The following is a 26,056-nucleotide window of genomic DNA, read 5'->3' as shown; positions in this document are numbered from 1 at the left end:
TCTGAGTGGAGACTGATTGTCCTTTCATCTTCTCAGTGTAGGACTCGAAGAGTTGAGGTGATGAACAAAACAGTTTAATCCTTTCTAAATAGAATACTAAGCACTGCCTGACATGTAAGGTATGTAGATGCTGCTCCTCTACATTTGAATGTTGTTTGGAAAAATATATAGGTAAGTAAATACCCTTAAAGTGAAACTGAGATAACACTTTAAACAAAAAAACCTGCCACCTTGTCCTTGAAAATTTGAGGGCATGAAGGATCTGCCATTAAGGCTTGGAACTTGCTAACTCTTCTTGTAGATGTAATAGCCACAAGGAAGGCTGCCTTCTGGTAGTGGATAGCCAACAAGCAAGTTGTTATTGGTTCAACTGGCAAACCCATCAGCATCACCAGAACCGAATTAAGGTCCCACAACAGCACCGTTTCCTTCACTTGTGGAAAAAGGCAGATAATACTCTAAAAAACTCACTATCATAGGGTCTGAGAATACCAACTTTCTGTGAATGGGAATAAGGAAAGCTGAGATTGCAGTCAAGTGAAACTTCAGAGACCTCAGATATAGGCCTAACATGGGCTGAATTTTTTTCGACATTCCCCAAATCGAGAACCATTTCCATTTAGACAAATAGGTAGACTTTGTAACTGGTTTTCTTCAGAATATCTCTAACCACTCCTGTGCATTGCCCCTCCTCCTCATCTAGCCACACAGCATCCACCCAGTAAGGTGTACACTGCTCAATGCTGTATGGACACCCTGGCTATGACGTTGAGTGAGCAGGTTGGGAAGAAGAGGGAGAAGCTTGGATGGTCAAGTCAAAAGAGTGAAGAGGTTGGAAAACCAATATTACCTCATGCTGGAGCAATCAGAAACAGTTTGACATGATCCAATTTGAGCATGAGGATAACCTGAGAGATCAGAGAGATGGGAGGAAAGCACACATCAGGTCCCTTCCCAATTCAGATTTGGACATAGCATCCCAGTTCACAAAATCATTATTCAATAACAAAGCTTGCTGGTTGGAAATATGTATCTTCAAGGTGAAACTCAAATAGATCTTTCTTCTCATCAAATCTAGCCTTTTAAAATCTTTTTATTTAGGCATAGATTTATATCTTTCCTGTCTTGCTTGCTCGTTTTCTGCTGTCACAACCAGGGAATTTGGAGCTGGATAAGACAAAAGCATTCAAAAACTTGCATGGGCACTGTAGGTATGTGTGGCCCTCCCTCATAGTCAGCTGTCCCAGAGCCACTTCCTCCCCTCCCCTTGGAGTATATCTGGATCTTGAGGTTGTCCTCCTTCTTCCCTAGATACACTGCTAGCAGTAATCCCAGCCACTCTTCAGCATCTGGAAACTCAGGAAGTTTGGACAAGTCCTCAGGACAGCAGAAGTCCTCAGCAGGCTCTGGCTCCAGCACCAGGATGGAAGTGTCTGCCTCCCTCAGTGGCTTTCCCCCAACTGAGCTGCAGGGCCTGCATTTTATAGTTCCTGTTCCTGTCCCACCCCTCTGCTTCCAGCATGGTGGGCATGGTTTTCCAGGTTCTGCCCACCAGGGGCATCTGGCCCTCCCTCGCCGTCAATCTCCAAGAGATGCCACACCTCTTTGCTACAGGCACATAGCATCTTTTGACAGTATGCTTTGCTGTGGGTATTAACAAAGTCACGGTATTACATAGGGACTTAGCAGGCTTTAATACTGATTCATTTATAGAGAAGACAACTCTCCTAGGAGCCAAGGGCTGGAGGATATCCACCAATTTATGGGTGTTTTCTTGAACAAACTTGGCCTGAATACCTAATGCCGATACGCAGATTCTGATATAATCAGAAATCCTCCAGTACCAAAGATGAGGACTTATCACTGCTGCATCATCTGGTGATGAGGAAGCAGATGTAGATGGGCTTCACATGGGACCAACAGAATTCCTTGAAGAATAACACCTGACAGTCTCAAAGATTCAGGATATTCCAATACAGAAGGAGTCCCTTCTGCCAGTGGCTGCAGGACCAGTGGTTCTGGCAGGAAGATTACCAGAGATCCAGGTGATCTTATCCTTGAGTGAGCCTACAACCAGGATTTAGTTGAACATAGAGTTTCTCAGGGATTCCCCAAAGGCCACTGCAGATAAGGAAATGGCATTGGCGACCAGTAGGAACTAGACCAGGAGCACTTGTCTTTACTATGGGAATAGTATTGATGCCAGTACCTACTATGATTCCTACTGTGTCTCAACAACTCTACATATGGATAGCAAGAGGAGCAAAGGGGAAGGAGATGCCTCTGAGCTTGACTGTGAAGACCCCTCTAAGCAGTCTGATGGTAGCAGGGGACCTGCTCCTGACACCAAGTACCCTGCATCAACCAACAGTCAATGGTTCCTTGAATACTGGTGCCAGCTTTGCACTCATATTCAGACCTGAAACAGGCACCAGTACTGAAAACAAAGCTGGTCCCAGGCTCACAGATGCAGACTGTGTCGTAATCAGAGTGAGTACCGAAGATTCTATTCATGTTAGTGAAACTCTCAGTGCCAAGCAGGAAGCTGATAGCATCCCTGCACTATGAGTAAACTGGGGCATTGACAACAGAGCTGGCAATGGCAGTAATTCTGCCACTAGTTCAGGGGAGCCAAGGACACTGAGGATGACACTACTGCAGTCAAATGTCCCTGAATAAGAGATGAGTCAGGGACACATAGGCAAATTTGCTGTTGCCTGGTACAGAGTGAAAACTGATAGTGCTGCCATCTCTGTTGTCTTTACCTGACCCTGATATCTTTAGGCAGTACCAGAGTTGATGGTACAGTGTCCCCCTTGTCTCATATAGGTACTGTAGAGCTGGTTGATGACCCAACTCTAACCCATGTACCTGAAGACTCATGGTGCTGGTTTTTACTTGCCCTAGAAGATGAAGACAAATCTCCCTGAGCTCTGGAATGGCTCTGGTCCATTTTGTGGATTCTTTTTCTCAGGGGACCCAATGAAGGAGAGCAATCCCTCTTCCTTCTCGGTGGAGAAGTACCAGTCCGTATTAGCTCAGGTGCTCTTTGAGGTGCCTGATGTTCCACAGTGATCTCCTGCGCTGAGGCATAATTCATTGCCTATTCAAGAAGGTGCTGCCTTTAATCTTAAGTCTCTTTATACTCTTTTTAAAGGAGTTATAGGTGGAGATCTTTCCTTAATGAACCCCTCCCCCAGGCACAACAGAGGTTTAATGTGGGGGCTGCTATTGGGAATAGCTATCCCACACCAAGGACAATGTTTAAACCCCGGTGAGGGCATCCCACTAGGAAAAGCTACCCAACTAACTTCTACTAACTAACAAAGGGCATTATGAATAACTATAACTACATAGAAAGGAATTCACAGAAAACTGCAAAGGCAATTGTGAGATAAGATGACACTAATCGCTCCAAATGTAGTTATAAGCAGTGAGAAGAAACTGAGGGGAGTCAGGGTGGCACCACCCTTATATAGCCATAATAGGGGCTATGAGGGAAAGGGCATGAGCACAGATGCTAGGAATACTGTGAGGCAAAATTCTTCAGCTTTGATATGCTGGGCTCACACACACCTGAGCAGAATACATACCTGCAACCACTCAAAGGAGAACAAGAGCCCACATTATGTGATCAGCCAGCTCTACGTAGACCACCAGCAATGACTGTATAGACCACAAGTAATCTGTGATCCACAGTTTGAGAACTGTTGCCTTAGTACACTGCTGCTTATGGTGTTTAATGTGCAGTTATAAAATATCCAGGGAGTTCAATAAAATTTTGCTATGTAAACCTTAACCAGACTTTTCTGTGCTTGGTTTCTCTTTTATTGTTGCATCAATGTTAGTTTTTGCTTTTGATTAACCTCTAAACTTAATATTTTTAAAATTTCTGACAGGTAATAAATCAACCAAGTACAATTCTAATTTCTGTACCTGGTTTTTAATATATTTACTTTTTAACTTTGACTTGTGAGCATATCTTGTTTACTTGGAGAACTTTCAAATTACCATATGTTGGAGTGGGAGAATAAGACAGCACAACCTGGCCCTGTCTATCTTATAAAAAGATGGTGATAGAAAATCATTTCTAAAAATTATTTTTAAAAATGGTTTCAGCTCTGACAGGTTTGTTCCATGGTGGACAGATCATAGTGTAGTTAAATGTTTTTTGAAAACCATTACTAAGAGCAGATTACTGCCTTTATTTGCAGTGTTAAAATCTGTTAACCTCGCTATGACCTATCTACACTGGAGGCAAAACTATGCTAGCTCAAATTATTTTAAATTATTTTTAACATAGGGTTTCCTAGTTGGACTTTGTGGTAGAATAGACAGGTCTTGTGTGTCTTAAGGTTATGTAAAGACTAATGACTCATAGCAAGACTAACTGAGCAGATACTGATTATCCTCAGGGACAGATAATGGTAATAATCGACCTTGTCTCCACTGGCATTTTTCAGGAAATCTCTGACCATTGCATTTTCACCTGTACTAGCAATAACTAGAATGTGAGTGTAGATTGAGCACATTCATTTTTATCACCTCCTCTGAGCAGAGTTAGAAAACGTGGTTAAAAACGTGCCAAAAATACATCAGAGCTCCAACTATTGTTAGTGCTGGTTGAAATGCAATGGTGAGAGATTTCCTGAAAATTGCCAGCACAGATACAGTCATAATGACTCAGGCTGAAACATTACCTGCTGGGTGAAACCACTGAAACCCACTGTTCTTAAGTGTCTCACGTGTATAGCTAACAATTCCTCTATATTGCTAGAATCCTGTTTTTTATTGCTAGTTCATTTTTAATCCTTGACAGGGCTTTAGCCTTTACCTCATGGTTACTTGTTTTGTTTACTAGTTTCTTGTGAGAGATTTTATTGAAAACCTTTTGAAATCCAAATAAATTACTTCTACTAGATGCCCTTTATCCATTATGTTACAGAATGAAAGAATTTAACAGGTCAGAGAGGCAAATTTTATGCTTCCTGCAACTAAGCTGGTTTGACCTTATCAGCATATATATATTCAAGCATTTCATTACTCTGTCCTTAATTACATTCTGTCAGTTTTCCTCAGGGCTGCCGAGAGTGGGTTTGGGCCCCGGTGAAAAAAAAATTTTCAGGACCCCCAGCAAGGGCGGACCAGGCCGACAAAACTGAGCTCCAGACCCTCTTCTGGACCACTGGGCCCCAGTAATTTGTACCGGCTTCCCCCCTTCTCATCGGCCCTGCTTTTCCTAATGCTGAGGTGAGCCTGTAAGCCTGTTGTCATCCCTGATTCCTTTTAAAAGATGAGCATCAGGTTAGCTATCTTCCAATCTTACGCAACAATTTTTATTTTAAGGAATATACAATATTTACAGTCCCAGTTTTAGTTTAGATTTCTGTTTGCATTCTTGAATTTAAGTCCTTTTACATTTTAATTATAAGCACACAACAGTGAGTTAGCAATATTTTCACTTTTTTACCATGAACATGACACAAACATGAGTTATATTAGCAGAGGCTTAAATGAGGCAGTTAAAATGTATGTTAAAATTAGAGAAAACTTTTATTTTAGATTTATTCATTTTCATAACAAGTAATTCAGGGTGAAATTCACTCCTCTTTAAGTTCAGTGCTGAGTTCAGAGAAATGAAATTCTGAAAGAATGAGCCAGCGAAGTCAAGCTCCTCTCTTGCAGGGCAGGGAAACCCCATCACCTCTTGGAACCGGGGGAGAACAGGGGCATTATAGCTCCAGGGCCAAATCCAAATAACTGCCCTTTTCCTCAGGGTGGTGTTATCTAATGGTTAGAGTCAATCAGACCACTTTTCAATGTGGGCATGGTTGCCCTTATATGCAGGATAAAGTGGCCTATCGGCCCAAGGGCCTTCCCTACTCCACCAGGTCCCATCCAGGGCCCTGTCAGCAGCAAGTGTATCTACCACTGGATTAGTAGGGATCTGTCCAGAACACAGTGACTCGGTTCCTGGTTTCACAACTGGATCGATATCTGGTTCCCCTAGGCTACTTCCTAGCCTGTCGTGCTGCTCTGTAGTCTGCAGGTCCTCTGGGTCTCTGAGGTAGTTGGCAGACAAAGCTCTTGACAACTCCTTCTTCTCACAGGCTTCCATGGCCAACCGTGTTTCAGTGTGTCTATCTTCCATTGTCTGGGGCTCCAGCAGCTCCTGGCCATGAGCCTGAAACACACATCTTCTCTCCTCTGCACTCTGAGAAGACTGAGCTGGGCCGCTCCCTTTTATACTGAGGTTCCAGTTGGAGCATGCCCAGGAGAGGTGAGGGGTCATGGCTTCTTCAGCCCACAGTATGAGGTTAACCCCTTCCTGTCCAGTGCAGGGCAGGTATACCCCATCACACCTCCAAATCAGGGGTAGAAAGTGGGACAACTGAGAATTGTCCTTATGCTTATCTCTTGCAACTGTTCTGGCATATAGGCTGGAATAGTGGTTGTAGCCTCTGCACACTATTTGCATGGGTTAATAGCACATGAATCCACATAATTAGCGCCTGCATCTCTCTGCTTATCAGATATGTCCTTTGACATTGTCTTATGTGACATGGAAACCATTTCTGCAGCACACAGGGTGTGTACAGGCACCCCTCTTTTGCTGCTCAACCAGCAGACCCATGCAACCCTTATATAGGCCTTAAGTCACATGGAAAGACTTGCAGCAGCTCTCCATATGCAGATGAATTTCATCTTTAGTGAACTTGAAGGGAGTACTTGTGTTCTCTTTCCTTCCTGAAAATGTTTTTTCTCTCAGAAAAGAACTCTGTATTATTATTATTTACATATTGCTGAAAATGTGCTAGGTGTTATAGACATGCAATAAGTATTTCCCTGCCCTAAGATTTTACAATCTGAAGACTCAATCCTGAAGACACTTACATTTGTGTTTAATTTTAGGCACTGTGAGTAGTCCCACTGAAGTCAATGAGACTACTTGCAGTGTGAAATCTTGGGCCATTGAAGTCAATGGCAAAACTCCCATTTATCAGGCTTTCAGAAAATGAAAAAATTTGATAATCATTTCAATAACCCTTTAAGTAAATTTGGGGGGGGAAATATTTTAAAGGCATGATTTTTTTTTTCAAACATTGATCTTTTACAATGATGATAATACAATGATGATACACACTTTTTGAAAAAAGGCCATTTTTGACCTCCCAAAATTGAAAAAACTTCAACCATCTTTAACATTAAAATATAATCTGCCTCTTCCTGCTCTTATGTTGCTATTTTAGTGTTTTATTTGCTTTAACGCTAGTCTTTTTTGTTTGTTTGCATGTACTGGCTATATTTTGACCCTTTCCTATTATGTTAATAGTTTGTGTACATTTGTTTTTTCTTTTTCTTGTTTTTAAACTTCTATTTTAGTTTGGAGATTGGGATTTGGGCATATAACTCTTTTAAACTCCTCTGAAAGCTACATCCATGCACTTTGAACCCCCTTTAAAAAATCTTCCATATCTTGTCAGTAAGAGAGAGCCCCACTCTCCAGCAAGAGGTCGGGGAAAGCACTGCAGTAGGTGTCCTCTGCATGTCTCCTGAGATCATTCCTTCAAGTCTTATAGCAACCATCTAATGCCAAAATGCATAATATGGCCACTTATGAGAAATGAAGACTACTTATCTGTAACCAGAGTTCTTAGAGATGAGCCTCTACATAGCCACATTTATAGGATCCAGGTGCCTGGGCCAGGAACTTCCAGAACATTCTGGAAAACAGTCTACATTGGGGGCCAATCCCCCATCCACCATCCCATCCTGCAAATTTTGAGGATATAAAAATAAGGAGTGGCTCCAACCACCCCTCAGTTACTTCCTCTAATTCAGCAAAAACAATGAGGTGTCTTTGTGGCACTTTAGAGACTATCACATTTATTTGAGCATAAGCTTTCATGGGCTAAAACTCACTTCATCAGATGCATGTAGTGGTAAATAGAGTAGAGAGGTATAAATACACAGCATATGAAAAGATGGGAGTTGCCTTACCAAGTTGGGGGTCAGTGCTAACAAGCCAATTCAATTAAGGTGGAAGTGGGCTATTCTCAACAGTTGACAAGAAGGGAGGAAAAATCATTTTTGTAGTGCTAATGAGTTCAGTGTAATCAAGGTGACCCATTTCAAACAGTTGACAAGAAGGTGTGAGTATCAGCAGGGGGGAAATTAGTTTTTGTAGTGACTCATCCACTACCATTCTTTATTATTGAATTGTCTCATCAGACTGACCCCGCACTTGGTAAGGCAACTCCCATCTTTTCGTATACTGTGTATTTATACCTCTCTACTGTATTTTCTATGCATCTGATGAAGTGGGTTTTAGCCCATGAAAGCTTATGCCCAAATACATTTGTTAGTTTTTAAGGTGCCACAAGGACTCCTCATTGTTTTTGCTGATACAGACTAACACGGCTACTGCTCTGAAACCTGTCCTCTAATTCAGTAATTCCTAATTTGAGAATCTGAAGAAGTAGGGAAGGTGGGCAGGGAGTATCAATATGCAACAGCTCATCCCAAAGAATTCTGGTTACAGGTAAGAAACCTTCATTTCTTCTTTAGGTGGCTTCTGCATATTCCCACTTGTGGGAGTTTAGCGAGCAGTACAACAGACAGGAAGTTCTGGGTAAAGAAAGACAGCAGAACTGCCAAAACAGGAATCGGGTTTGGATGCCATGTCAAGAATGGATAGACATGACTGATCTTCTCACTCTCCTAAAACAAGTCTTAATCAGAGGAAAAAATGGCTAAAACACAGATACATATCTGCAGTATCAGTCATGCAACATGGCGTGGTGAACACAGCATGAGGGCCTGCTACAGATGCCATCTGTATTCTGGATGAGGATTGACAGTTCCAGGAGGCTGAAGCCCTGTCAGATCATGCTAACTGTCAAACACAGTGTGTTACATGGACAAACATGGACGATGGTGGAATGATTCCTCTTGTGTCAGCTCCACCTCTCCGAGAGTTTGACAAATTTGTAGATAAGTTTTGGTCCCAAATAAACAATGACAACATTCTCTAAATGTGCAAAGTATGATACCTACCTACTTGAAAATAAATGAGACTTGGACATACAAACATTCTAGGGTTCTGAAAGAGATTGAAAGCCCAGGCATCTTAGACAGTAAGGATGGGGATGGTCATCCCTTGTCCTGTAATAATGCAATTTAAAGGAGATAGTTACTAAGAGACAAGCCTAGTGGCTATCTCAGCTATCAAGAATAGCATCTTCATTTAGTGTATTTTTCTGCAGCTGTCACAGCAAAGTAACTACCCCAAGCAGTACTAGAGATACACATAGCAGCCCTGTTGTAACATGCCCAACCTACCTGCAACAGGCTCCACTGAAGGCAATGAGCTAACCCAGATCCACCTGGGGTAGTTAGCTGCCAAAGTAGCTGGAAGGTAGTTAATTAAGTAAGGAACATCTGGGTCTAATAAAAACCTTTGTAGAGCTCAAGTTCTTCAGGAGAAAAGAAGCTCGCATGCTGGGATAGCTAGTAATGAAATGCCAGATAAGAAAGTGAAAAATGTCTTTAATAAATGGGGAGATTGATATAAATATTCCTTTGAGTATGTAGGAATTTAAAAGTTTAGTTTAAAAAAAGAAATTTAAAAAGGAATGGTGAGAATTATGGACCAAGGAGAAAAGAGGAATACATTCTATAAAGTATGCCCCAAAATAGATGATACTGCACTACTCCAAAGTAACTAAAGGATCAGACAAATACTCATATTTAAACCTTTAACTGGTCACTGAATAATAATTTATATTTACTGAACACAAAGATAGGTTATATAGCACATGTAAGATTAAACAAAGAGTTGATTATCTGGTATGGGAATGCAGGGACTTTCCCAGAAAAGAAAGGTTTTTTATGAAGAATTTAGATACTTTAAGGTGACAGAATTTACTATAGGAGATTTAGGAAGAGTATTAGGAAAGTGGGTAACAGCCAAAAAGCTCTCATATGTTTTAAGGATATAGCACAGGGTAAAGAGAGTATATTGGCATGACTGTACAAGGAATATAGTAGGTGGCAGTTATCAGTGGGTGAGTCTTCTTCACCACAAAGCAGAAGAAGAAGAAGAAGAAGAAAGGAAGCTCCAGAAGAGGGGAGCTCCGAGCAAGTCTGAATTAGGCAAAAACTTTCCAGGTAAGGAGGCCTGGGAGAGACTCTGAATAAGCAGGGAAAAGACTACAAATCTACTGCTGGAACTTAGAAGCCTTTATTAAAGGGAGAGATACTGCTGTAGAGTGTTTGGCTTCTCCTTGACCAGGCTGTTTAAGTCATTTCATTTGTACCTCATTAAGGAGAGGAAGTTGAGGCACTCACCCTCAAGAGAGTGCTTGGGAGGTTATACATACCCATAATACTGCATGAAAGTGTGATGGGGTGTTCACCCCACACTCAAGTGGAATCGGTTAATGGAGGTTAAGAGCAGGGGAGGCAAGTCCTCCTAGCAGTGTAGGGAGGCTGAGCAGGAGGCAACCAATTGGAGGGAGGCTGAATGGAGCAACCTATCAGGCCCAACAGGTTAGTATAAAAGGAGCTGTGGGGCAGAACAGGATCAGTTGCTGCAAGGAGCCCAAGGAGTGAGGAATGTGTTCCTAGCAGCAAGGGTAGCACCTTGGACAGAGCAGTTGATGGCAGGGACCAGGGGAGCAATAGGGAGCTCCTGGCTGGCTGCTGGGACTTGCTCACTGAATGCCCTGGGAATAGTGCAAAGAAGGTGCTGGGGCCATGGGGAAGTGGCCCAGGGAATTGAAGCAGTATTGAAGGAAGATGAAGAGACACAGCAGAAGGCTTCTATCTATAGGGTCCCTGGGTCAGGACCTGAAGCAGTGGGCTAGCCCAGGTCACCCCTATTCACCATTGGGGAAGTGGCTTGACTATTGAATAGTGGTACCCACTCCTAAAAGGGAGAAATACAGAAGGTGACCCAGCTGGAGGGCTGAGTCATGAAGAGGATGCTGTGGTCCTTGGATTGAGACAGGTATGCGGCCAGAGAAAATGACAGAAAAGGCACCATCTAGAGAAGGAGCACCAGCTGGCAGAGCTAATCCCTGTGATGGCGAACAGGAGGTGCCACAGGTGAGCAGACCCTTTCACAGAAAGACTTACCAATCTCTAACCAGGGCTACTGACTGTAACTTAGTATCAACTGAACCATCATTTGAAACCTGTAATTTAATAGAATCAAGGGCAACAGAGAAGCTCCTGCTCTTAGTGCAGAAAACGAGTGCAATATTGAGGTTAGGACTTGCCTGTCTTTGGTTCAGAACCACAGACAAGCACATTCTCCCTAAGGGAAAGGACATAACTGGTATTTACCTCATTTGTACAAACATGGCAATACGTGATAGAGCCCTTGATATAGCATTTGTACAGTTGAGTGAAAATTCTTCTCAAAGAATCTATCAATACATCATCTTTCCCTGGATCCATACAACGAGGATACTTAACTTTATGAACAGGTAATTTCCCTGACACAACTGGCTAAAGCAAATCCCTTTTTGGTGGTCTGTGCAATATATTCCCATAATGTTGTCCATCAGAATTTAGACAGATTTTAATTTTATGAAGTGTAGAAAACCTTTGCAAGTCAGAGAAACAGCTTTCAGCTCCAGTGCCTTTACAAGGAGCCACATTTCATACTGAATTCACAAAACTGGGAACGGATGTTGGGAACAGCATCAGTAAGTCAGATAACTCTGAAAAGATCATGGTGTTGGAAATCTAGTAACATACTCCACTGACCCGGGGCTGGATCCAAGAGAGATACAGAACTATTAGACCATATCTCTCAAAAGTCAGAGATATAAGATCTTCATGATGTCTGGATCCCAGATAACCAGATCCCATGCTTGGCAGTTCTTCATGTTTAGCTGTCAAATCTGGATCCAGGTTCTGATCCCATATCCATCTGGATCTAAATCCATACTTATCAGCCATAGATCTTTACACAGCTTGGGTTTTGTTTTTTTGGTTTGGTTTGGGGGTGAGCGGAGGGTTGGTACCTCCAGATCTTGGCTGCCAGATCTGGATCCACATTTTTCAGCCCCCAATCCATGCTTGGCTGCCAGATACAGATCTGGTCTATGGATACAGATCCTCTGGAAACTGGCTCCACTTTAAGCACATAGCATCTCCTCTTTTCTTTAAAAGAAAAACTTGACTAACTGATAGACTAACTATAAACAAATGTTGCCTCAAAAGGACAGGAAAAAAAGATAAATGAAATGGAGATGAGGGAAGTATTGAGAACACTTTGTGTGATCTGAGTTTCCTGTACCTACAGTGGTTAGAAAGGAATGGAGAAACAACTGGGGCCATTTCCCCTTTTATGTCCTCAGAATTCTCCAGGTTAAGAGATGCAACTGGCCCCAACAAACACTGCTTTCAAGAAGGCTGTGGACTCTCATGGTGCAGGCTCCTTGATTCACAAGAGTGAATATCCAGATGCCACTCAAAGAAGAAGGAAGTATTCTTAGGAATGGTATGCAGCCTCCAGGCAGGTTACCCAGAGGTGAATTTGAGCTGAATAGAACCCAATGGGAATTGCACAGGTGGATCAAACGACTAACAAACTCCATCAATGTTTCATATTAGAGAAAAGTATGTAGTTAAATTGCATTTCAGCCATATAAACTTATGACTAATAGAGGATTTACTTTAATCAACTTCTGAATATCTGAAGATCCACCATCTTGCCAGAATCCCTCCAGAATTCAAGATGTGTTCAGAATCACTACAACAAGCTTATTTGCTTTTATTTTTAAATCTAGTTTTCAGTTATTTACAATTTGTTTCAAGCCTTAATAAAATATTCCATGTAAATAACAACAAAATTATAAATGAGTATTTACTTTTAAATCTCTCCTATCAACTTGAAAATATATTTTAGTTTTGTTAGCAATGTTATCAGGTAACATTTAACATTAAATTAAAATAACTGCCTTTGTAACTATGCAAATTATTCACTTAAGAATCTATGACTAAATGGAAAAGTGGATAGAGAGGTTCCTTTTTCTTTTTTTTTTAAAGTGCTACAAACTATCTTGGAATTCAGCCATTAAAGAATCTATTTCTTTAAACTTGTTGGTTATGTTTTCAATACACTCCCCAGCCCTGAAAGCTATCCCATCCATAATAATACAATCCTCTTGGGTGTAGTTTTCCATTGGACTTCCTTCAGTACTCTCTGTGCTGCATTTCGTTACCTGAAAAGCAAATATGCATTCTCTAGATGCATTACATTAAATTTAAAAACAACATTAAGTAATATGCCTTGTTATCAAGTTCACTCAACATGTCAACAATCCATAGTCCAAATATATCTAAAACTCTCATCACAAGCAGTCAAAGTGTGAATTTGCCTGAACATACTTTTTGGTAAACATAAAGCATCTGGAGGAATATAGTGGTATGTTTATATGAGCAATAAGCGGTAAGCTGAGGTATAAATCTACAGCACTTCCAATAGGCCATGCACTAACTGTCCGTGTGGACCCTACTGATGCACACTAAAAATTACCTAGTGCACTTTGATTTACTGCTGTTTCAAACCACAGCACATCAACACACTTGAAGCTTTTAGTGCCCATGGACACATAGTGCATGACATGTTGGAGCACTGTAGATTTACACTGCCACTCACAGTGGTGTAAATCTACAGCAGTAAGTGTAAGTCCTCCTGTAGATGTGCCCTTAATAAACCAAAATCTCTTCTATTATATTGCCATTTTACTGAGATCTTAATATGTGAAGCTTAAATGTAAGAACCACTTTCTACCAAGAATACTGTGAAATGTATCTCAAACCAAAGGGAAGAAAAGCTACTCTTCACTATGCAACCTGTAGATTATCAAACTATGGACAAAGACCCTCAAATGAATGTATGTGTCAAGGCACTGCCTCTGCAGTATTCTCCTCAACTCCAGATACAGAAGCCTCTCTAAGTCTTAGGTACTATGGTTCTTAAGAGGGAACTAAAGAGGTAGACTGGTTTAGTGAGAAAATTTGTCTTACTTACCTAGAAAATTTAATTCTGGGTAGAGATATGGGTCCATAAATTCAACAGTGATGGGTTCTACAGTCTCCCTGCTATAGGAGGTGGAGTCAGGTATTTTGATTGACCGAGCTGACTCTCCAGATAACTCCTCCCACTGAATAGCCCCTCCAGAGAGTTGCTTCCAAAGCTGCTATCGAATCTGAATAACACACTTTCACATATTAAGAGTAGCAAAAAAATCTGCTCAGCATCTAAGCAGGGGGAAGGGAGGAATAGCTCCGTGGTTTGCACATTGGCTTGCTAAATCCAGGGTTGTGAACTCAATCCTTGAGTGGGCCACTTAGGGATCTGGGGAAAAATCAGTCCTTGGACCTGCTAGTGAAGGCAGGGGGCTGGACTTGATGACCTCTCAGGGTCCCTTCTAGTTCTATGAGATAAGTATATATCCATATATTATAACTGTATAACCTGACAAAAACACATTAACTGAGATAACCCCAAGGGTCATTGATTTAACATAAGAATACTGTTATCCATCAGCTTTCCCTAAAAAGGAAAGAAAACAATGCAACATTACTGAGCAATAACCTCCTGAAAGAAGGAGATGAAAAAATACAGGGTGGGATGAATTCATAGACCTATCCCCCTATCCAGAACAAAAATTTCCAGGTGAGACAAATTTTTTTCATTCTCACTTTGAGAGATGGGTTCATAACTTCAATAGTCATCCAATTTTTTAGCAGTACTACCAACCCGCCCCCATCACTACCAATTGTTGGGTTGGCTAAGAATGAGCTACGGCTTAGAAAATCCTTCTACAAAAGTCTGCTTCACCCATCTGAAGTCTATTCATTTTACAGAAATTAGCCAACATTTGCATGGATACCCAAGATTGTTGCCCTGCAAAATTGTCCATATGGTGCACTGGACTGAATGGCTCATGAAGCTGCCATTGCCTTCTTGGAATGGGCTTTAAACTTGAATGAGAGAGATTACCTTTAACTTTACATTCCTTGGAAAATCTCCCCCCTTCCAATATACCTTGCTATGGAGGACCTGGAAGCTTAGCTATGTGGTATTTTACAATGAACAAAGTGGAAGCTTCACTAAAGGATTTTGTACTGTAAACCACACATCTTAATTTGCCTTCTAGACATCTAAGATGTGCCAAACTCTTTCTTTTGGATGGTCTGGATTTGGGCAAAAAGAGGAGAGTGCAATCTCCTGGGATTAGGAGAAGAAGGAAATTATTTCAGGAATGGATGATGGATCTGTCTGTCAAATCACCCTTTCATTATAGAAAAAACATAATTTTGAGGGAGGACAGAGAAGGCTCTCAACTCTGATATCCTTCATGTGGGTGTTATGACCACTAGAAAGGTGACTTTAATTGCCAGGAAATATAGTGACCCTTCGGAGAGTGGGTCAAAAATTGACACCCAATTCCCTCAAAAGCATTTAATATTAGAAAAGATCCCGTGGACTGTCTTGAATGGAAGGAGGTATGATAAGGGCAGGAGCATTGATAATTTATTTGTTTTATGTGTTGGTGATGGGGTCAGATAGGTTGACCCTGGGCTGTCAGCACTAAGCCTATAACCAATGCTTGAGATGCAAGTGAGTTGTACAGATGCCCCTGAGACCAGCCTTCCTGTAAGAAGTTCTAGGAGCAATTTAACCAGTGTTGATCCTGCTGCGTATCCTTTTGATGAGCACCAAAAATCAAATCTTCTCCATATTATTGCATACTAAGAGCTGGTGGAAAACTTTCTGGACTTCAGTATGACTGAAACTCTGTCACTGGATTATTTTAGTTTGAGAATTTGATAGATTTTGTTTGCTTGTTTTGTTCTGTTTTAAGGTGACCTCTCAATAACCAGGCAGTCAAGTTGGGATGTCAGGTAACAATGGAACAGATGGTCCCATGACAGTAGATCCAGCATGGATTATAATGTTAGTGGAGGGTCACTGACCTCTCCACTGTTGTCTGCATACCTGTTAGATGGTGCATATTATCATAGAAAAAAGAGGTAATGCATATAGCAGAGCCCTTTGCCTTACCTAGGAGAAAGCATCAATTTCCCTGGGGCGACAATCTCCCATCCTGGCACAGAAGTTGTTCGTCTTGGAATTGAGCTGGATGCAAAGAGATCCGATGTTGGTTTCCTAAAGGTCTGGGATATGCGGTCAAACTCTCTCGTGGAGACACCATTCCCCCTTCTGTGGCTGAGCAATCTGTTGTGGAATTGTTTCCCTTTGATATGAATGGCTAGAACTGGCAGAGTATTTCTCTCAGCCCATCCAAAGAAAGTTGTGGCTTACAGTTGTAATGAGCTCAACCTTGTGCCCCCCACCCATTTATATATGCTATGGCATTTGTGCTGACTGTGAATACAAGTATATTTCTGGAATTTAAGTGGGGTAGGAGTGCCTGAAGGACTAGGTGAATTGCCTGCACTTTGAAGCAGTTTATGATGTACTAAGATTCCATCTGTGACCCCTGCCCTTGTATCATGTTGAGATGTGTAAGCTCCACATCCTTCCAAGCTAGCATCCATCATTGTGGTGTCTCTCAGTGGTTCTGCCAAGTGGATATTGTCTGTGAATCTTGTCAGATGTAACCACCATCTGAGGGACCTTTTACTGTGGAGGGATATCTTATAGCAGTAGTTCTCAGACTTTTGTACTGGTGACCCCTTTCACACAGCAAGCCTCTGAATGTGAACCCCCCTTATACATTAAAAACATTTTTTGTATATTTAACACCATTATAAATGCTGGATGCAAGGCAGAATTTGGGGTGGAGGCTGACAGCTCACAACCTCCCATGTAATAACTTTGTGACCCCCTGAGGGGTCCTGACCCCCAGTTTGAGAACCCCTGTCTTACAGTGTGTGAGTTGGAATTGTGAATACGAGTAGGAAAGCTCAGTAAGTAGTACTGTGGGCACCTGAAATGAAATTTTGCCACGAGAGTAGGCATGAAATTAAGATGACTAGAAGTCATAGTAAGACTTTCATGAGGGAACACAGACAAGGAAGAATGTTTTATATTTGCTCCACAATCCATGCTTGTCTTTTACTGGAGAGAATGTCTCTGCAGAGTGTGGTGTCCAGCCAAACCCCTAGGTGTTCTGTCTAGGGATGAGCTGGCTTTTCTCCAAACTGATTATAAATGCATGTTGTTGAAGAATATGTACTGTCAGTTGAGTGTCTCTGACTGATTTCTATAGGAAGGGAGCTCTTATCAGAATGTCAGTGAGAAAAAGGGTACAGATATACCCCTTGCTGACATAAAGATTCCCCTATTACCCTCAGCACCCATGATTAACCTGAGGGCAGTGTCAATGCCAAAAAGAAGGACTTTTGTACTCCGTGTGCAGAGTACCATAAGGAAACCTAAAATACTGTCTGTGGCCGCAAGAAAGGGAATGTGGAGACACACCTACTTCAGATCCACAGAGGTTACAATATCACCCTAGATTATAGTTGCCCTGGTGGACATGAATTGGGTCCATTTTGAACTTGTGAAAGTGAATCTACTTTTTTAGAGTCATCTCTGGGTTTAATGGGCCTGGTTTTCCTCCACCTATTCTTAGAGAATATCTCTTCTCTCCCACCACCTATATGAAGCATCATAACCCCGAAAAGGCTGCCTACGTTAGAAAAACAGCTTAAAATTTCTCTAATGGGCATTAAAATAGAAGAGAGATTTTGTTTTTGTCCTGTGCTTTGGAGGTTGCTTTTTCTATTGGTCTCCCTGCCAAATTTCTCTCCAGAGTATGGGTTTGCTACAAAAAACCTGTCTTTCAGAAATATCTGCCTTCCATGTCCATAGCCATAGATGCCTTCTTGCGACCACCATGGATATCCTGGATCAGGTGGAGGACCTGACAGCATCAAGTGAGGCACCTGAAACTAGAGCAGATTTAGGGAAATTCTTTTTAAGGAGGATCCCACCCCCTTGTCCCTTTTCAGGAATGTCAGAGAGTAGGGACACAGTATAAGCAAGTATGACTTTGCTGAAAAAAGTGGCCTCCACTGAGGCTTTCAGGGCTGCTGAAACTGCTGCATAGTCTCTGCAGAGAGCTGATTCTATTAATGCAAGTTTTGAACAGAACTTTTGTTCTAAATCAGGTGCTTTATCTTTGCTGAGTTTACCATTCCATCCATTGAGCCTTAGGCAGGTCTGCCAGAATGGGCTTGTAAAGGTCAGTTTTGAGCCCACTAGAAAATATTTTCAGGTATATTCTGTCTCTTTAGCCTTGTCCTCATCCCCTTTTTAATCTCTGATGGCCGAGTGCTCATGGGAGATATCCCAACAAGAGTAACAGCCTTACACAGAATAGACTTGAAAAAACGTGCAGGGAACAATAGTTCTGGGGATCTTCTAGGATTTCTTTGTTTTATATCTGCATGTGTGACCCTAACTCCAGAGTGAGGAGTAGCAAGAGAGAGGGCTGAGGATTTGGAGTCATAAGAGTCTGCTAAGGACAGCCTAAGCCTACACTTTTTCACTGAAGAGACTCTAAGATGGCTACCAAGAAGGCAGGCCCAGAGCCTATTCAAAATGGCAGCCTGTGGCCACTGCAACCCCTCTACAAAGGGAAGAGGACACAGAGGTGGGAATACTAATTTTTGCTGCCAGTGGTTTTTGAGACCCCTAAGGAACAGAGGGAATGTCCTGACCACAGCACACCCACTGGCAGGGACAAAGGGAGGTCCTTGCAACACTCATAAGCCCCTGCCATGATCCTTTGGCTAGTGGAAGGGAGGGATGAAGTGAAGGTGACTGGGGTCCCGCACTTTTACCATGCACCAGTTCTGTTGACTGGCATTCCTAGAGCCTTCATAATTCACCCAACATTGGGGCCTAGTTTGCATCAGTGGCTGCAGATTGAGCCCCGGTGTCCTTGGCTGTTTTTCAGCTCCAGGTGGCTTCTGCAGTGCACACTCCTGGGGCGAGATACCTGGCAATGCAGCCTGGTCCATGTCAGGAGCCAGAGACTGGGCTTTGGCGTTCTGTGGCACTTTCTTCAGTGCCTTGTCTTACTGGGGCCCTCATTTACCTGTGGCTACCACCACACTATCTTATGAGGCAGCCCAACAGCCTGCTTTTCAATCCTGGTAGCACCAAGTTTGGAGGAACAAAAGAAACTTTTCTCCTTCAATACTCTCAGCCCTTGTCCTAACCCTTCTTTAAAGCTTTTTCAGGCAATATCAGGGATAATCTGTAGGGAGAGATTGGAGCTCTGTGAGGTAAATTTTAATTGCCTTTAAAAAGACATTAACTCTGTACAAACTAAAAAAAATGCAGAGAGCTGAGGGAAAAATAACCTAGAAAAACAGGAAAAAGAAAAAAATTACAAGTATCAGAGGGGTAGCCGTATTAGTCTGGATCTGTAAAAGCAGCAAAGAGTCCTGTGGCACCTAATAGACTAACAGACGTTTTGAAGCATGAGCTTTCGTGGGTGAATACCCACTGCATGCATCTGACGAAGTGGCTATTCACCCATGAAAGCTCATGATCCAAAACATCTGTTAGTCTAGAAGGTGCCACAGGACTCTTTGCTGCTTTGGCCAAATTACAGATGTCCTAACTCTTCACCTGTTTCACTTGTGGAGGCAGAGAAAATTCTGGACGGGTTCTTAAGTGGAAGAAGTTATCTGAAGAGTGAACCTGACCATCAAACCATCTGACTCTGCTACTGATAAAATGGAGACTGAAGAACCCATTACTACTGAATTTATGGACCCAACCCCCAAAGTGAGAACAACTGTTTGTGTATATGACATAGTCCTTGGGAATCAGATGGATTTGTAATAAGACAGGAGCTCCTTCCTCATACTCCTAAATTGGGTGACAGTACACTGCGAAGGAGTGGAGCTGCCATTGGGAACGGGGAGCCAAAGGAACAGAAGACAAGCTCAGATGTTCCTGTCCCCTGAGGGTGTCCTGAGATTTATATGGATTTCAAGGCATCTGTAGTGTCAAGGGGTTGGACACTTTGTTCCACAGGTAGAAGCTATCCGCCCTCACCTTCTCCCATTTCTAACTGAATGATCTGGAAAGCACTCATGTCATTTCCAAAATTATAATGGGCATATCTGAGTCCACTCTCAGTGACATTCATCTTGCTACAAAGTGACAATTTTGTAGTACAGACAGTATAACATTTCAATGAAATCAAGTTTTCACCATGCTTCAAATATTAAACAATCCTACAACTAATTTTAATATTTTGTATATAATTTCAAGCCATTGCTTTTTAAGATTTTTCAACCAGTGTTAAAGCAGAATGGACATTTGTTTTGTTTATAGCCCCAACTCAGGGCTTCCACACTTCCAGTGAGATTTGCACCACTACTGCACCACTAGTACTACTATTACTATGTGGTGGTACTAGGTATATGCACCACTAGTACTACTAGTAGACTCATAAATGCTGATTGTCATAAAAATGTTTAAATGCTTTGAAACTCTTTAGTCATGGTAATTGTTTCTTATCTTTTAAAATTGTAGACTGGGAGGCTAAACAAAATGCAAAATTTTCTTGTATGCTACACAAACTGATGTCACAAAACTATAGCAGGAACAGAATGATATTAAAACATTATTGGATGAGAGATTCTGGAATGGGCAAGAACAAGAGAGGCCTCTGATTTGTGGAATGTAGCACATTTATAATGCTGGACAGCATTCTGTAGGATGCTGAAGGTCAATAAACAAAATGATAATTCTATAGCCCAGTTTTCATTTTAAGAGAATATTAAAACATTGGATAAATGAGTGTAGGACTTGAGAGGAAGGTAGGAGAGCCTTCCACTAACGCTGACCTATTCCAGTTTCAACAGAGAGGCATTCAAGGAGTGGCCAACTTTCTAAACAAATTTTAGGTGACCTTTCCTCATACTGTTGCATTCGCGAACTCATTCTCAGGAAGCATGAACATAGTCTGAGGAATGCAGCTTAATTTTTTTATAATAAAATTTTAAGTAATTTGAATAAGATGCTCTTATGCTACTCTTGAAGACTTATGCCAAAAGCTCAGATATACATTATTATCTACTGGAGAATATAGCTTCAATACTTCTATCAGATACTCATTTGACAGGCTCATCATATAACCAATCCTCTTTTTCCTTTTGGGTACAAATTTTGTATTCGGTAAAAGGCAGTTCAGGGAAAACTGGAAAGAAAAGAACATTTACAGAGGAAGCAATGTATTTATTTAATATTTTCTCTTCTTAATGTTATTAAAATTTTGATGGAACTTTCCATGTTGAAAAATGAGGGGTGAAGGTTAAATGAAAATTTTCTCCTTCCCAACTTGGTTTACCTTGTTCTAGATCCTACCGTGAAATCTATTTTGTTTGTCATAACACAATCTGCTGCCACAGAAATGATTGTGATTTCACAAATTCAGCATTTTAGATCTAACCCTTTCACCTGTATTCTTTATGTGAGTGAGTACAGTATGAAAGACTCCCCTTTCCTGTGCTTTTTTTTCCCCCTGAGTTTTGGCCCCATATGCTGCACAATGTTTTAGGTCAAAATGCTTTTAGAACCACTGGTAAATGAAGTTCAATGTTGATAAATGCAAAATAATGAATATTAGAGGGGAAATTTTAAATAATTGATACACCTTTCAGGGTTCTAAGTTAACTATATCAAGTCAAGAAAGTGTCATTATAGAGAGCTCAATGAATACTTTTACTCAACATGCATCTGTGGTCAATAAATCTAACAAGATGTTAGGATAAGGATCAGAATGGTGAATAACACAAAGAATATTATAATGCCTTTATATAAATATATGGTGCAGCCTTATCCATTTCAAAAAGGATATTGCAGAATTAGAGGGAATTCAGAGAAGAGTGACAAAAATGATCTAGGTCTGTCAAGAACAGAGATTGAAAAGACTGTGATTGTTTACCTTAGAAAGGAGAAAAATGATCAGACGCACAATAAAACTATGTAGAACCATGAATGGTATAGAGAACACAGATAAGAAATTTCTGTTCTCCTTGTCTCATAATAATAATAATAATAATAATAATAATGAACAATAGAGATAATCAATGAAAGTAAAAGGTGAAAATTCAAAATCAAGAAAAGGAAGTACTTTATAAATCTAACTTCTGTAACTTATTGCCACTGGAATAACCTGAGGTCAAGAACATGAGATTAAAAAAGACTGGATATTTATATGGATATCAAGGATATCCAGAGTTTTCATAATTAATTATAAAAAGTTTTGAAAGGATATTAAACTTTGTGCTTCAGAGATTAAGTCAATCTCCAGGATCAGGATGAGACCTGGTGCCTGACTCACAAAGGTATTTAGGTACCTAAAGATGAATATAGGCACCTAGAGGAATTTACAAAAGCACCTAAGCAGATAAGGTGGGAGTTAGGTGGCTAACCTACTTATGTGCTTTTATAAACACCACTAAGAGGCATCTGTATCTTTAGGCACCTAAATACCTTTTTAATCTATCCCTAATGCAGGGGGCAGATTATCCCACATCAGACCACTACAGGGTTCTTACACCTTCCTCTGAAGCATCTGGTCTAGGCCACTAGCAATGGTCAGGATACTGGACTAGATAAGACCTCTGATCAAATCCTATGTTCCTAAGAAATAGTTCTCTGGTGGGAGGAGATTGGGGGACTCCATCTTTCATCTTCTGTAGTATGGAGTGATTATCTTGATGGAGGGTTGGGGAAGGAGAGATGCATGGATATGGCCAGAGAATTTAAAGCTATATTTAGCCAACCAGTCAAATCCCTCCCTACCTATGTCATGCAGCAGTTCTACTGAGTCTCTATAAACAGGAAAGAGGAAGTTGACGGACGGAGGCAACTCCATCCTTCCAGATTCCATTTGAAAGCTTATTTATATTTATCTCACAGAGGGGAGAGCCTTTGGCCTTGCACTATGACTTTATTGCAAGAGTGAATAGGAGAATTGCTAAAAGGGAAAAAGCCCTTGTCTGCAAACAAATGATTTTGTAATTAGCAAGAACAATTAAGACAGAAAATTTAGAGAGACATTCAGTTTATGTCAAAACTGAATAGATCTGAAAGTTTTCCTATTATAGCAGTTCTTCTTTGAAGCTTTTATTAAATAGACATTGCAAAATTCTCATGGAAAATTCCCACAAGGATCAACAAATAATTGTACACCATATCCCCATGAAGTACAAAATTTCTAAAGAAAAAAAAGGATGTAGTGAGGCTAAACTAAGAATTTTTGCCTCAGTGCAACCCTATCCCAATTCCTTGCTTCCAAAATTTGGTTAAAATAAAAGGCTATGTGAAGGCACTAGGCATATCGTATCATTTTAAGTACTAACCAGGTACACAACACTTTTCCCAGAGGAGGAGCCAACAAATATGGTCTTACCAGTTCTGAAACCATTTTGACCTAAAGAATCATCTTATCTTGCACAGGAAATCAAAACTTATAGAAAACAAAGCCCAGCAAAGGGGAGCTAAGAAGCCCATAGTCCAAGAGAAACAAAGGCAGTGTTTTTTGAGAAACAACCTTAGAATTAAAAAAGAGGCCTCTAAAGAAGACTGGAGTACCAGGATACTGTTGCAAGGAGTAGGTGGAAGGGCTGTAACCTTAAATGCAGTGGCAATGCATGGAACTAATGTTCCAAAGGCTATGAAGTGAATGGAGTATTAGGGATAAAGCTTCAATGGGCTGCAGGCACTATCTCACTGAATAAGAGCCCCATGAGAACAAAACATCCTGCAAAACTATTTCCTTTTCAAATAAAAAAGACTAACACTAGACATAACTTCTAGTAAAAGATGAAGGAGTATGATCCTGTGATTTAAGAGTATGTTACTATAAATTGAGACAAGTCTCTTGTAGGCAGGTGGCACTTTTCCAAAAAGGGATATATTTTTGGTGTTTAATGTACCACATTACACACATCTACATCATATATCAGTTGAAAGCTTATTTTATATATGTTTAGATGAGGAAGCATGTGGAACTCCAAGTGGTACTGTAAGTCTGTAAGCACAGTGAAACAATGATACTCAAAATGAGTGTCATATTTTTTGCATATTTCCAGAAACATTGCAACATGACTCTGACTACAATTTTTGCTGTTTTAAGTAAATTTTAACCGCTTAATGTGGTGTTTATTGGTCAAAGCTACCAAATGAAAATGTATTAAAAGATTTTTGTTGGTTTTCAATGGACAAGTATTTTTTTTTTTTTTATAAATGAAGACACTGTTTAGCAGGGCAAAAATGGCAAATAACATTTTGCAATATACTAACATTAAATGTTTTCACATTGCATATCTTAATTGTCAAAGTATCTCACAAGTGATTATAATAATTTTCTATATTTTCAATTGAAATTTTATGGCTATATCGGTCTCACATTTAAGTTTGTGCACCAGTAACAGCAGATTGTATGCCCATAGTTTGTACTGTATGGAGGGTAGTTATAAAGGTATATGAATTCCTAATATAATGATTCTCCATCTGTAAGCTTTTGTACATATAATGTAGTATCTGCTTGGTAGAAGGTTTTAACTTGTAATTGCCTATGCATGCAGTACTAGCCTTTGAAATAGTCTAGAAACTAACTTTTTAATTCAGTGACACTCATGCATAGGTCAGAATTAGTGTCAGATATGACAATGCACAGTTTCATATTATGAACATGCAAAAGCTAAGAGAAAAAGAAATGGCCTAACAAGAAGTAGTGAAGACAAAGTCTACAAATGAGTCCTTGCGCCTGCACTGAAGAGGTATGAAGATCATATTACTGCCTTACAAATGATGTCATCAACAATATGACAAATTCATTTAATCCTGAATCACATCCAGAGGTGCTTATCAATATATCTACTGAACTGCATGTAATATCAGATGTAAAGAGAATCTACTGAAAATAACAGATATTGGTGAAGAACAAATGAAGAGATTTTTGAGAGGCGCACTTGATTCTCATGGGACACATAGCTTCTTCAGCCCAGTCAAGAAATCTGGCATCAAAACTTTTGATCATATGTCCAAGAAGACCAAATTTAAGTCTCGCAAGGGAGGGACAATTGCAGCAGCTTTCAGTCCATAAATTGTTTTCTGCAGAGCCCTACCCTTAGTAAGACACAGATATATTTCAATGGTAACTGTTCTTAGTCTCTCAATGTGTCTATGTCTGTGTCTATGTCCCTCTTGCATGCTGATGGAACAATGAGAATAACAGAAAAAGCTGAATTAGGACATCATCTGGAAGCTCAAGGTGAAAGCATCCATAAGCTAAGAGCATGCAACAAAGAAACCACAGTGTACATCAGAGATTCCATGGTCATCAAACAAATGATGGCTGGAGACAAATTCCACAGATTTGATGAACTGGTAGCTGAGTACTTGAGGCAGGTCCTAAAAGGATTTGACAAAGCTAATACTGTAACCGAAGTCCTTGACAGATATGACAACAATAACTGAAAACTGCAGAAAGACGGCACTGGACAGGATCTAAAGGTTGGACACAATAGGTTGAAATAATACAGAGTCATTAACAGAAACAAATGCAAATATTTCAAAGAGGTCATTTTTACGTGTTGATGGTGTCATTGTTTACCCCATTTCTATGGTAATGGCACCACTTGAGAACTCCACATCATACCTCATCTGAAGACATAATAAGCTTTTCAATGTATGTAGAGAGGGTACATTAAGATGACCAAATTGGTGGTGTCTTTTGCTTGCCTATTGAAGTGCAAGAAGTTCTGTTTCCAAGACCAATCAGAAATGAGCTGTGTTATGACAGTAAGAAACTTCAAAAGACATTAAGACTCATTACAAATTCTTAATATCTCAAAATATTTGAAAACTTCTTTCCTGGTCGTAGGTTGGAAGCACAGGCATAAGAGTGGCAATCCAATAGAGTAGATACAGTTGGAAAACACCACTTCTTTATGTTAGATGTTACATTTGCCTTTCAACTCTGGTCCGTGTTGCTAACAGGTAAGCCTGTAACTGCAAGTGGAA

General features: G+C 40.6%; 1 protein-coding gene across 1 annotated transcript in view; it reads right to left on the bottom strand.

Moving 5' to 3' along the window:
* Positions 1–13,064: 13,064 nt before the first annotated feature.
* Positions 13,065–26,056, bottom strand: part of ZCWPW2 (zinc finger CW-type and PWWP domain containing 2) — a 113,930-nt gene continuing 100,938 nt past the window's right edge. The window contains exon 9 of the mRNA XM_030549337.1: positions 13,065–13,238. Coding sequence (XP_030405197.1) covers positions 13,065–13,238 — 174 coding nt within the window. The remainder of the gene's footprint in view (positions 13,239–26,056) is intronic.

This window comes from Gopherus evgoodei, chromosome 2 (genome assembly GCF_007399415.2).
Source record: "Gopherus evgoodei ecotype Sinaloan lineage chromosome 2, rGopEvg1_v1.p, whole genome shotgun sequence".
In the NCBI taxonomy this organism is placed as follows: Eukaryota; Metazoa; Chordata; order Testudines; family Testudinidae; genus Gopherus; species Gopherus evgoodei.
Note: the sequence above shows the minus strand (reverse complement) of the source record. Positions and strands in the feature narration are given on the sequence as shown.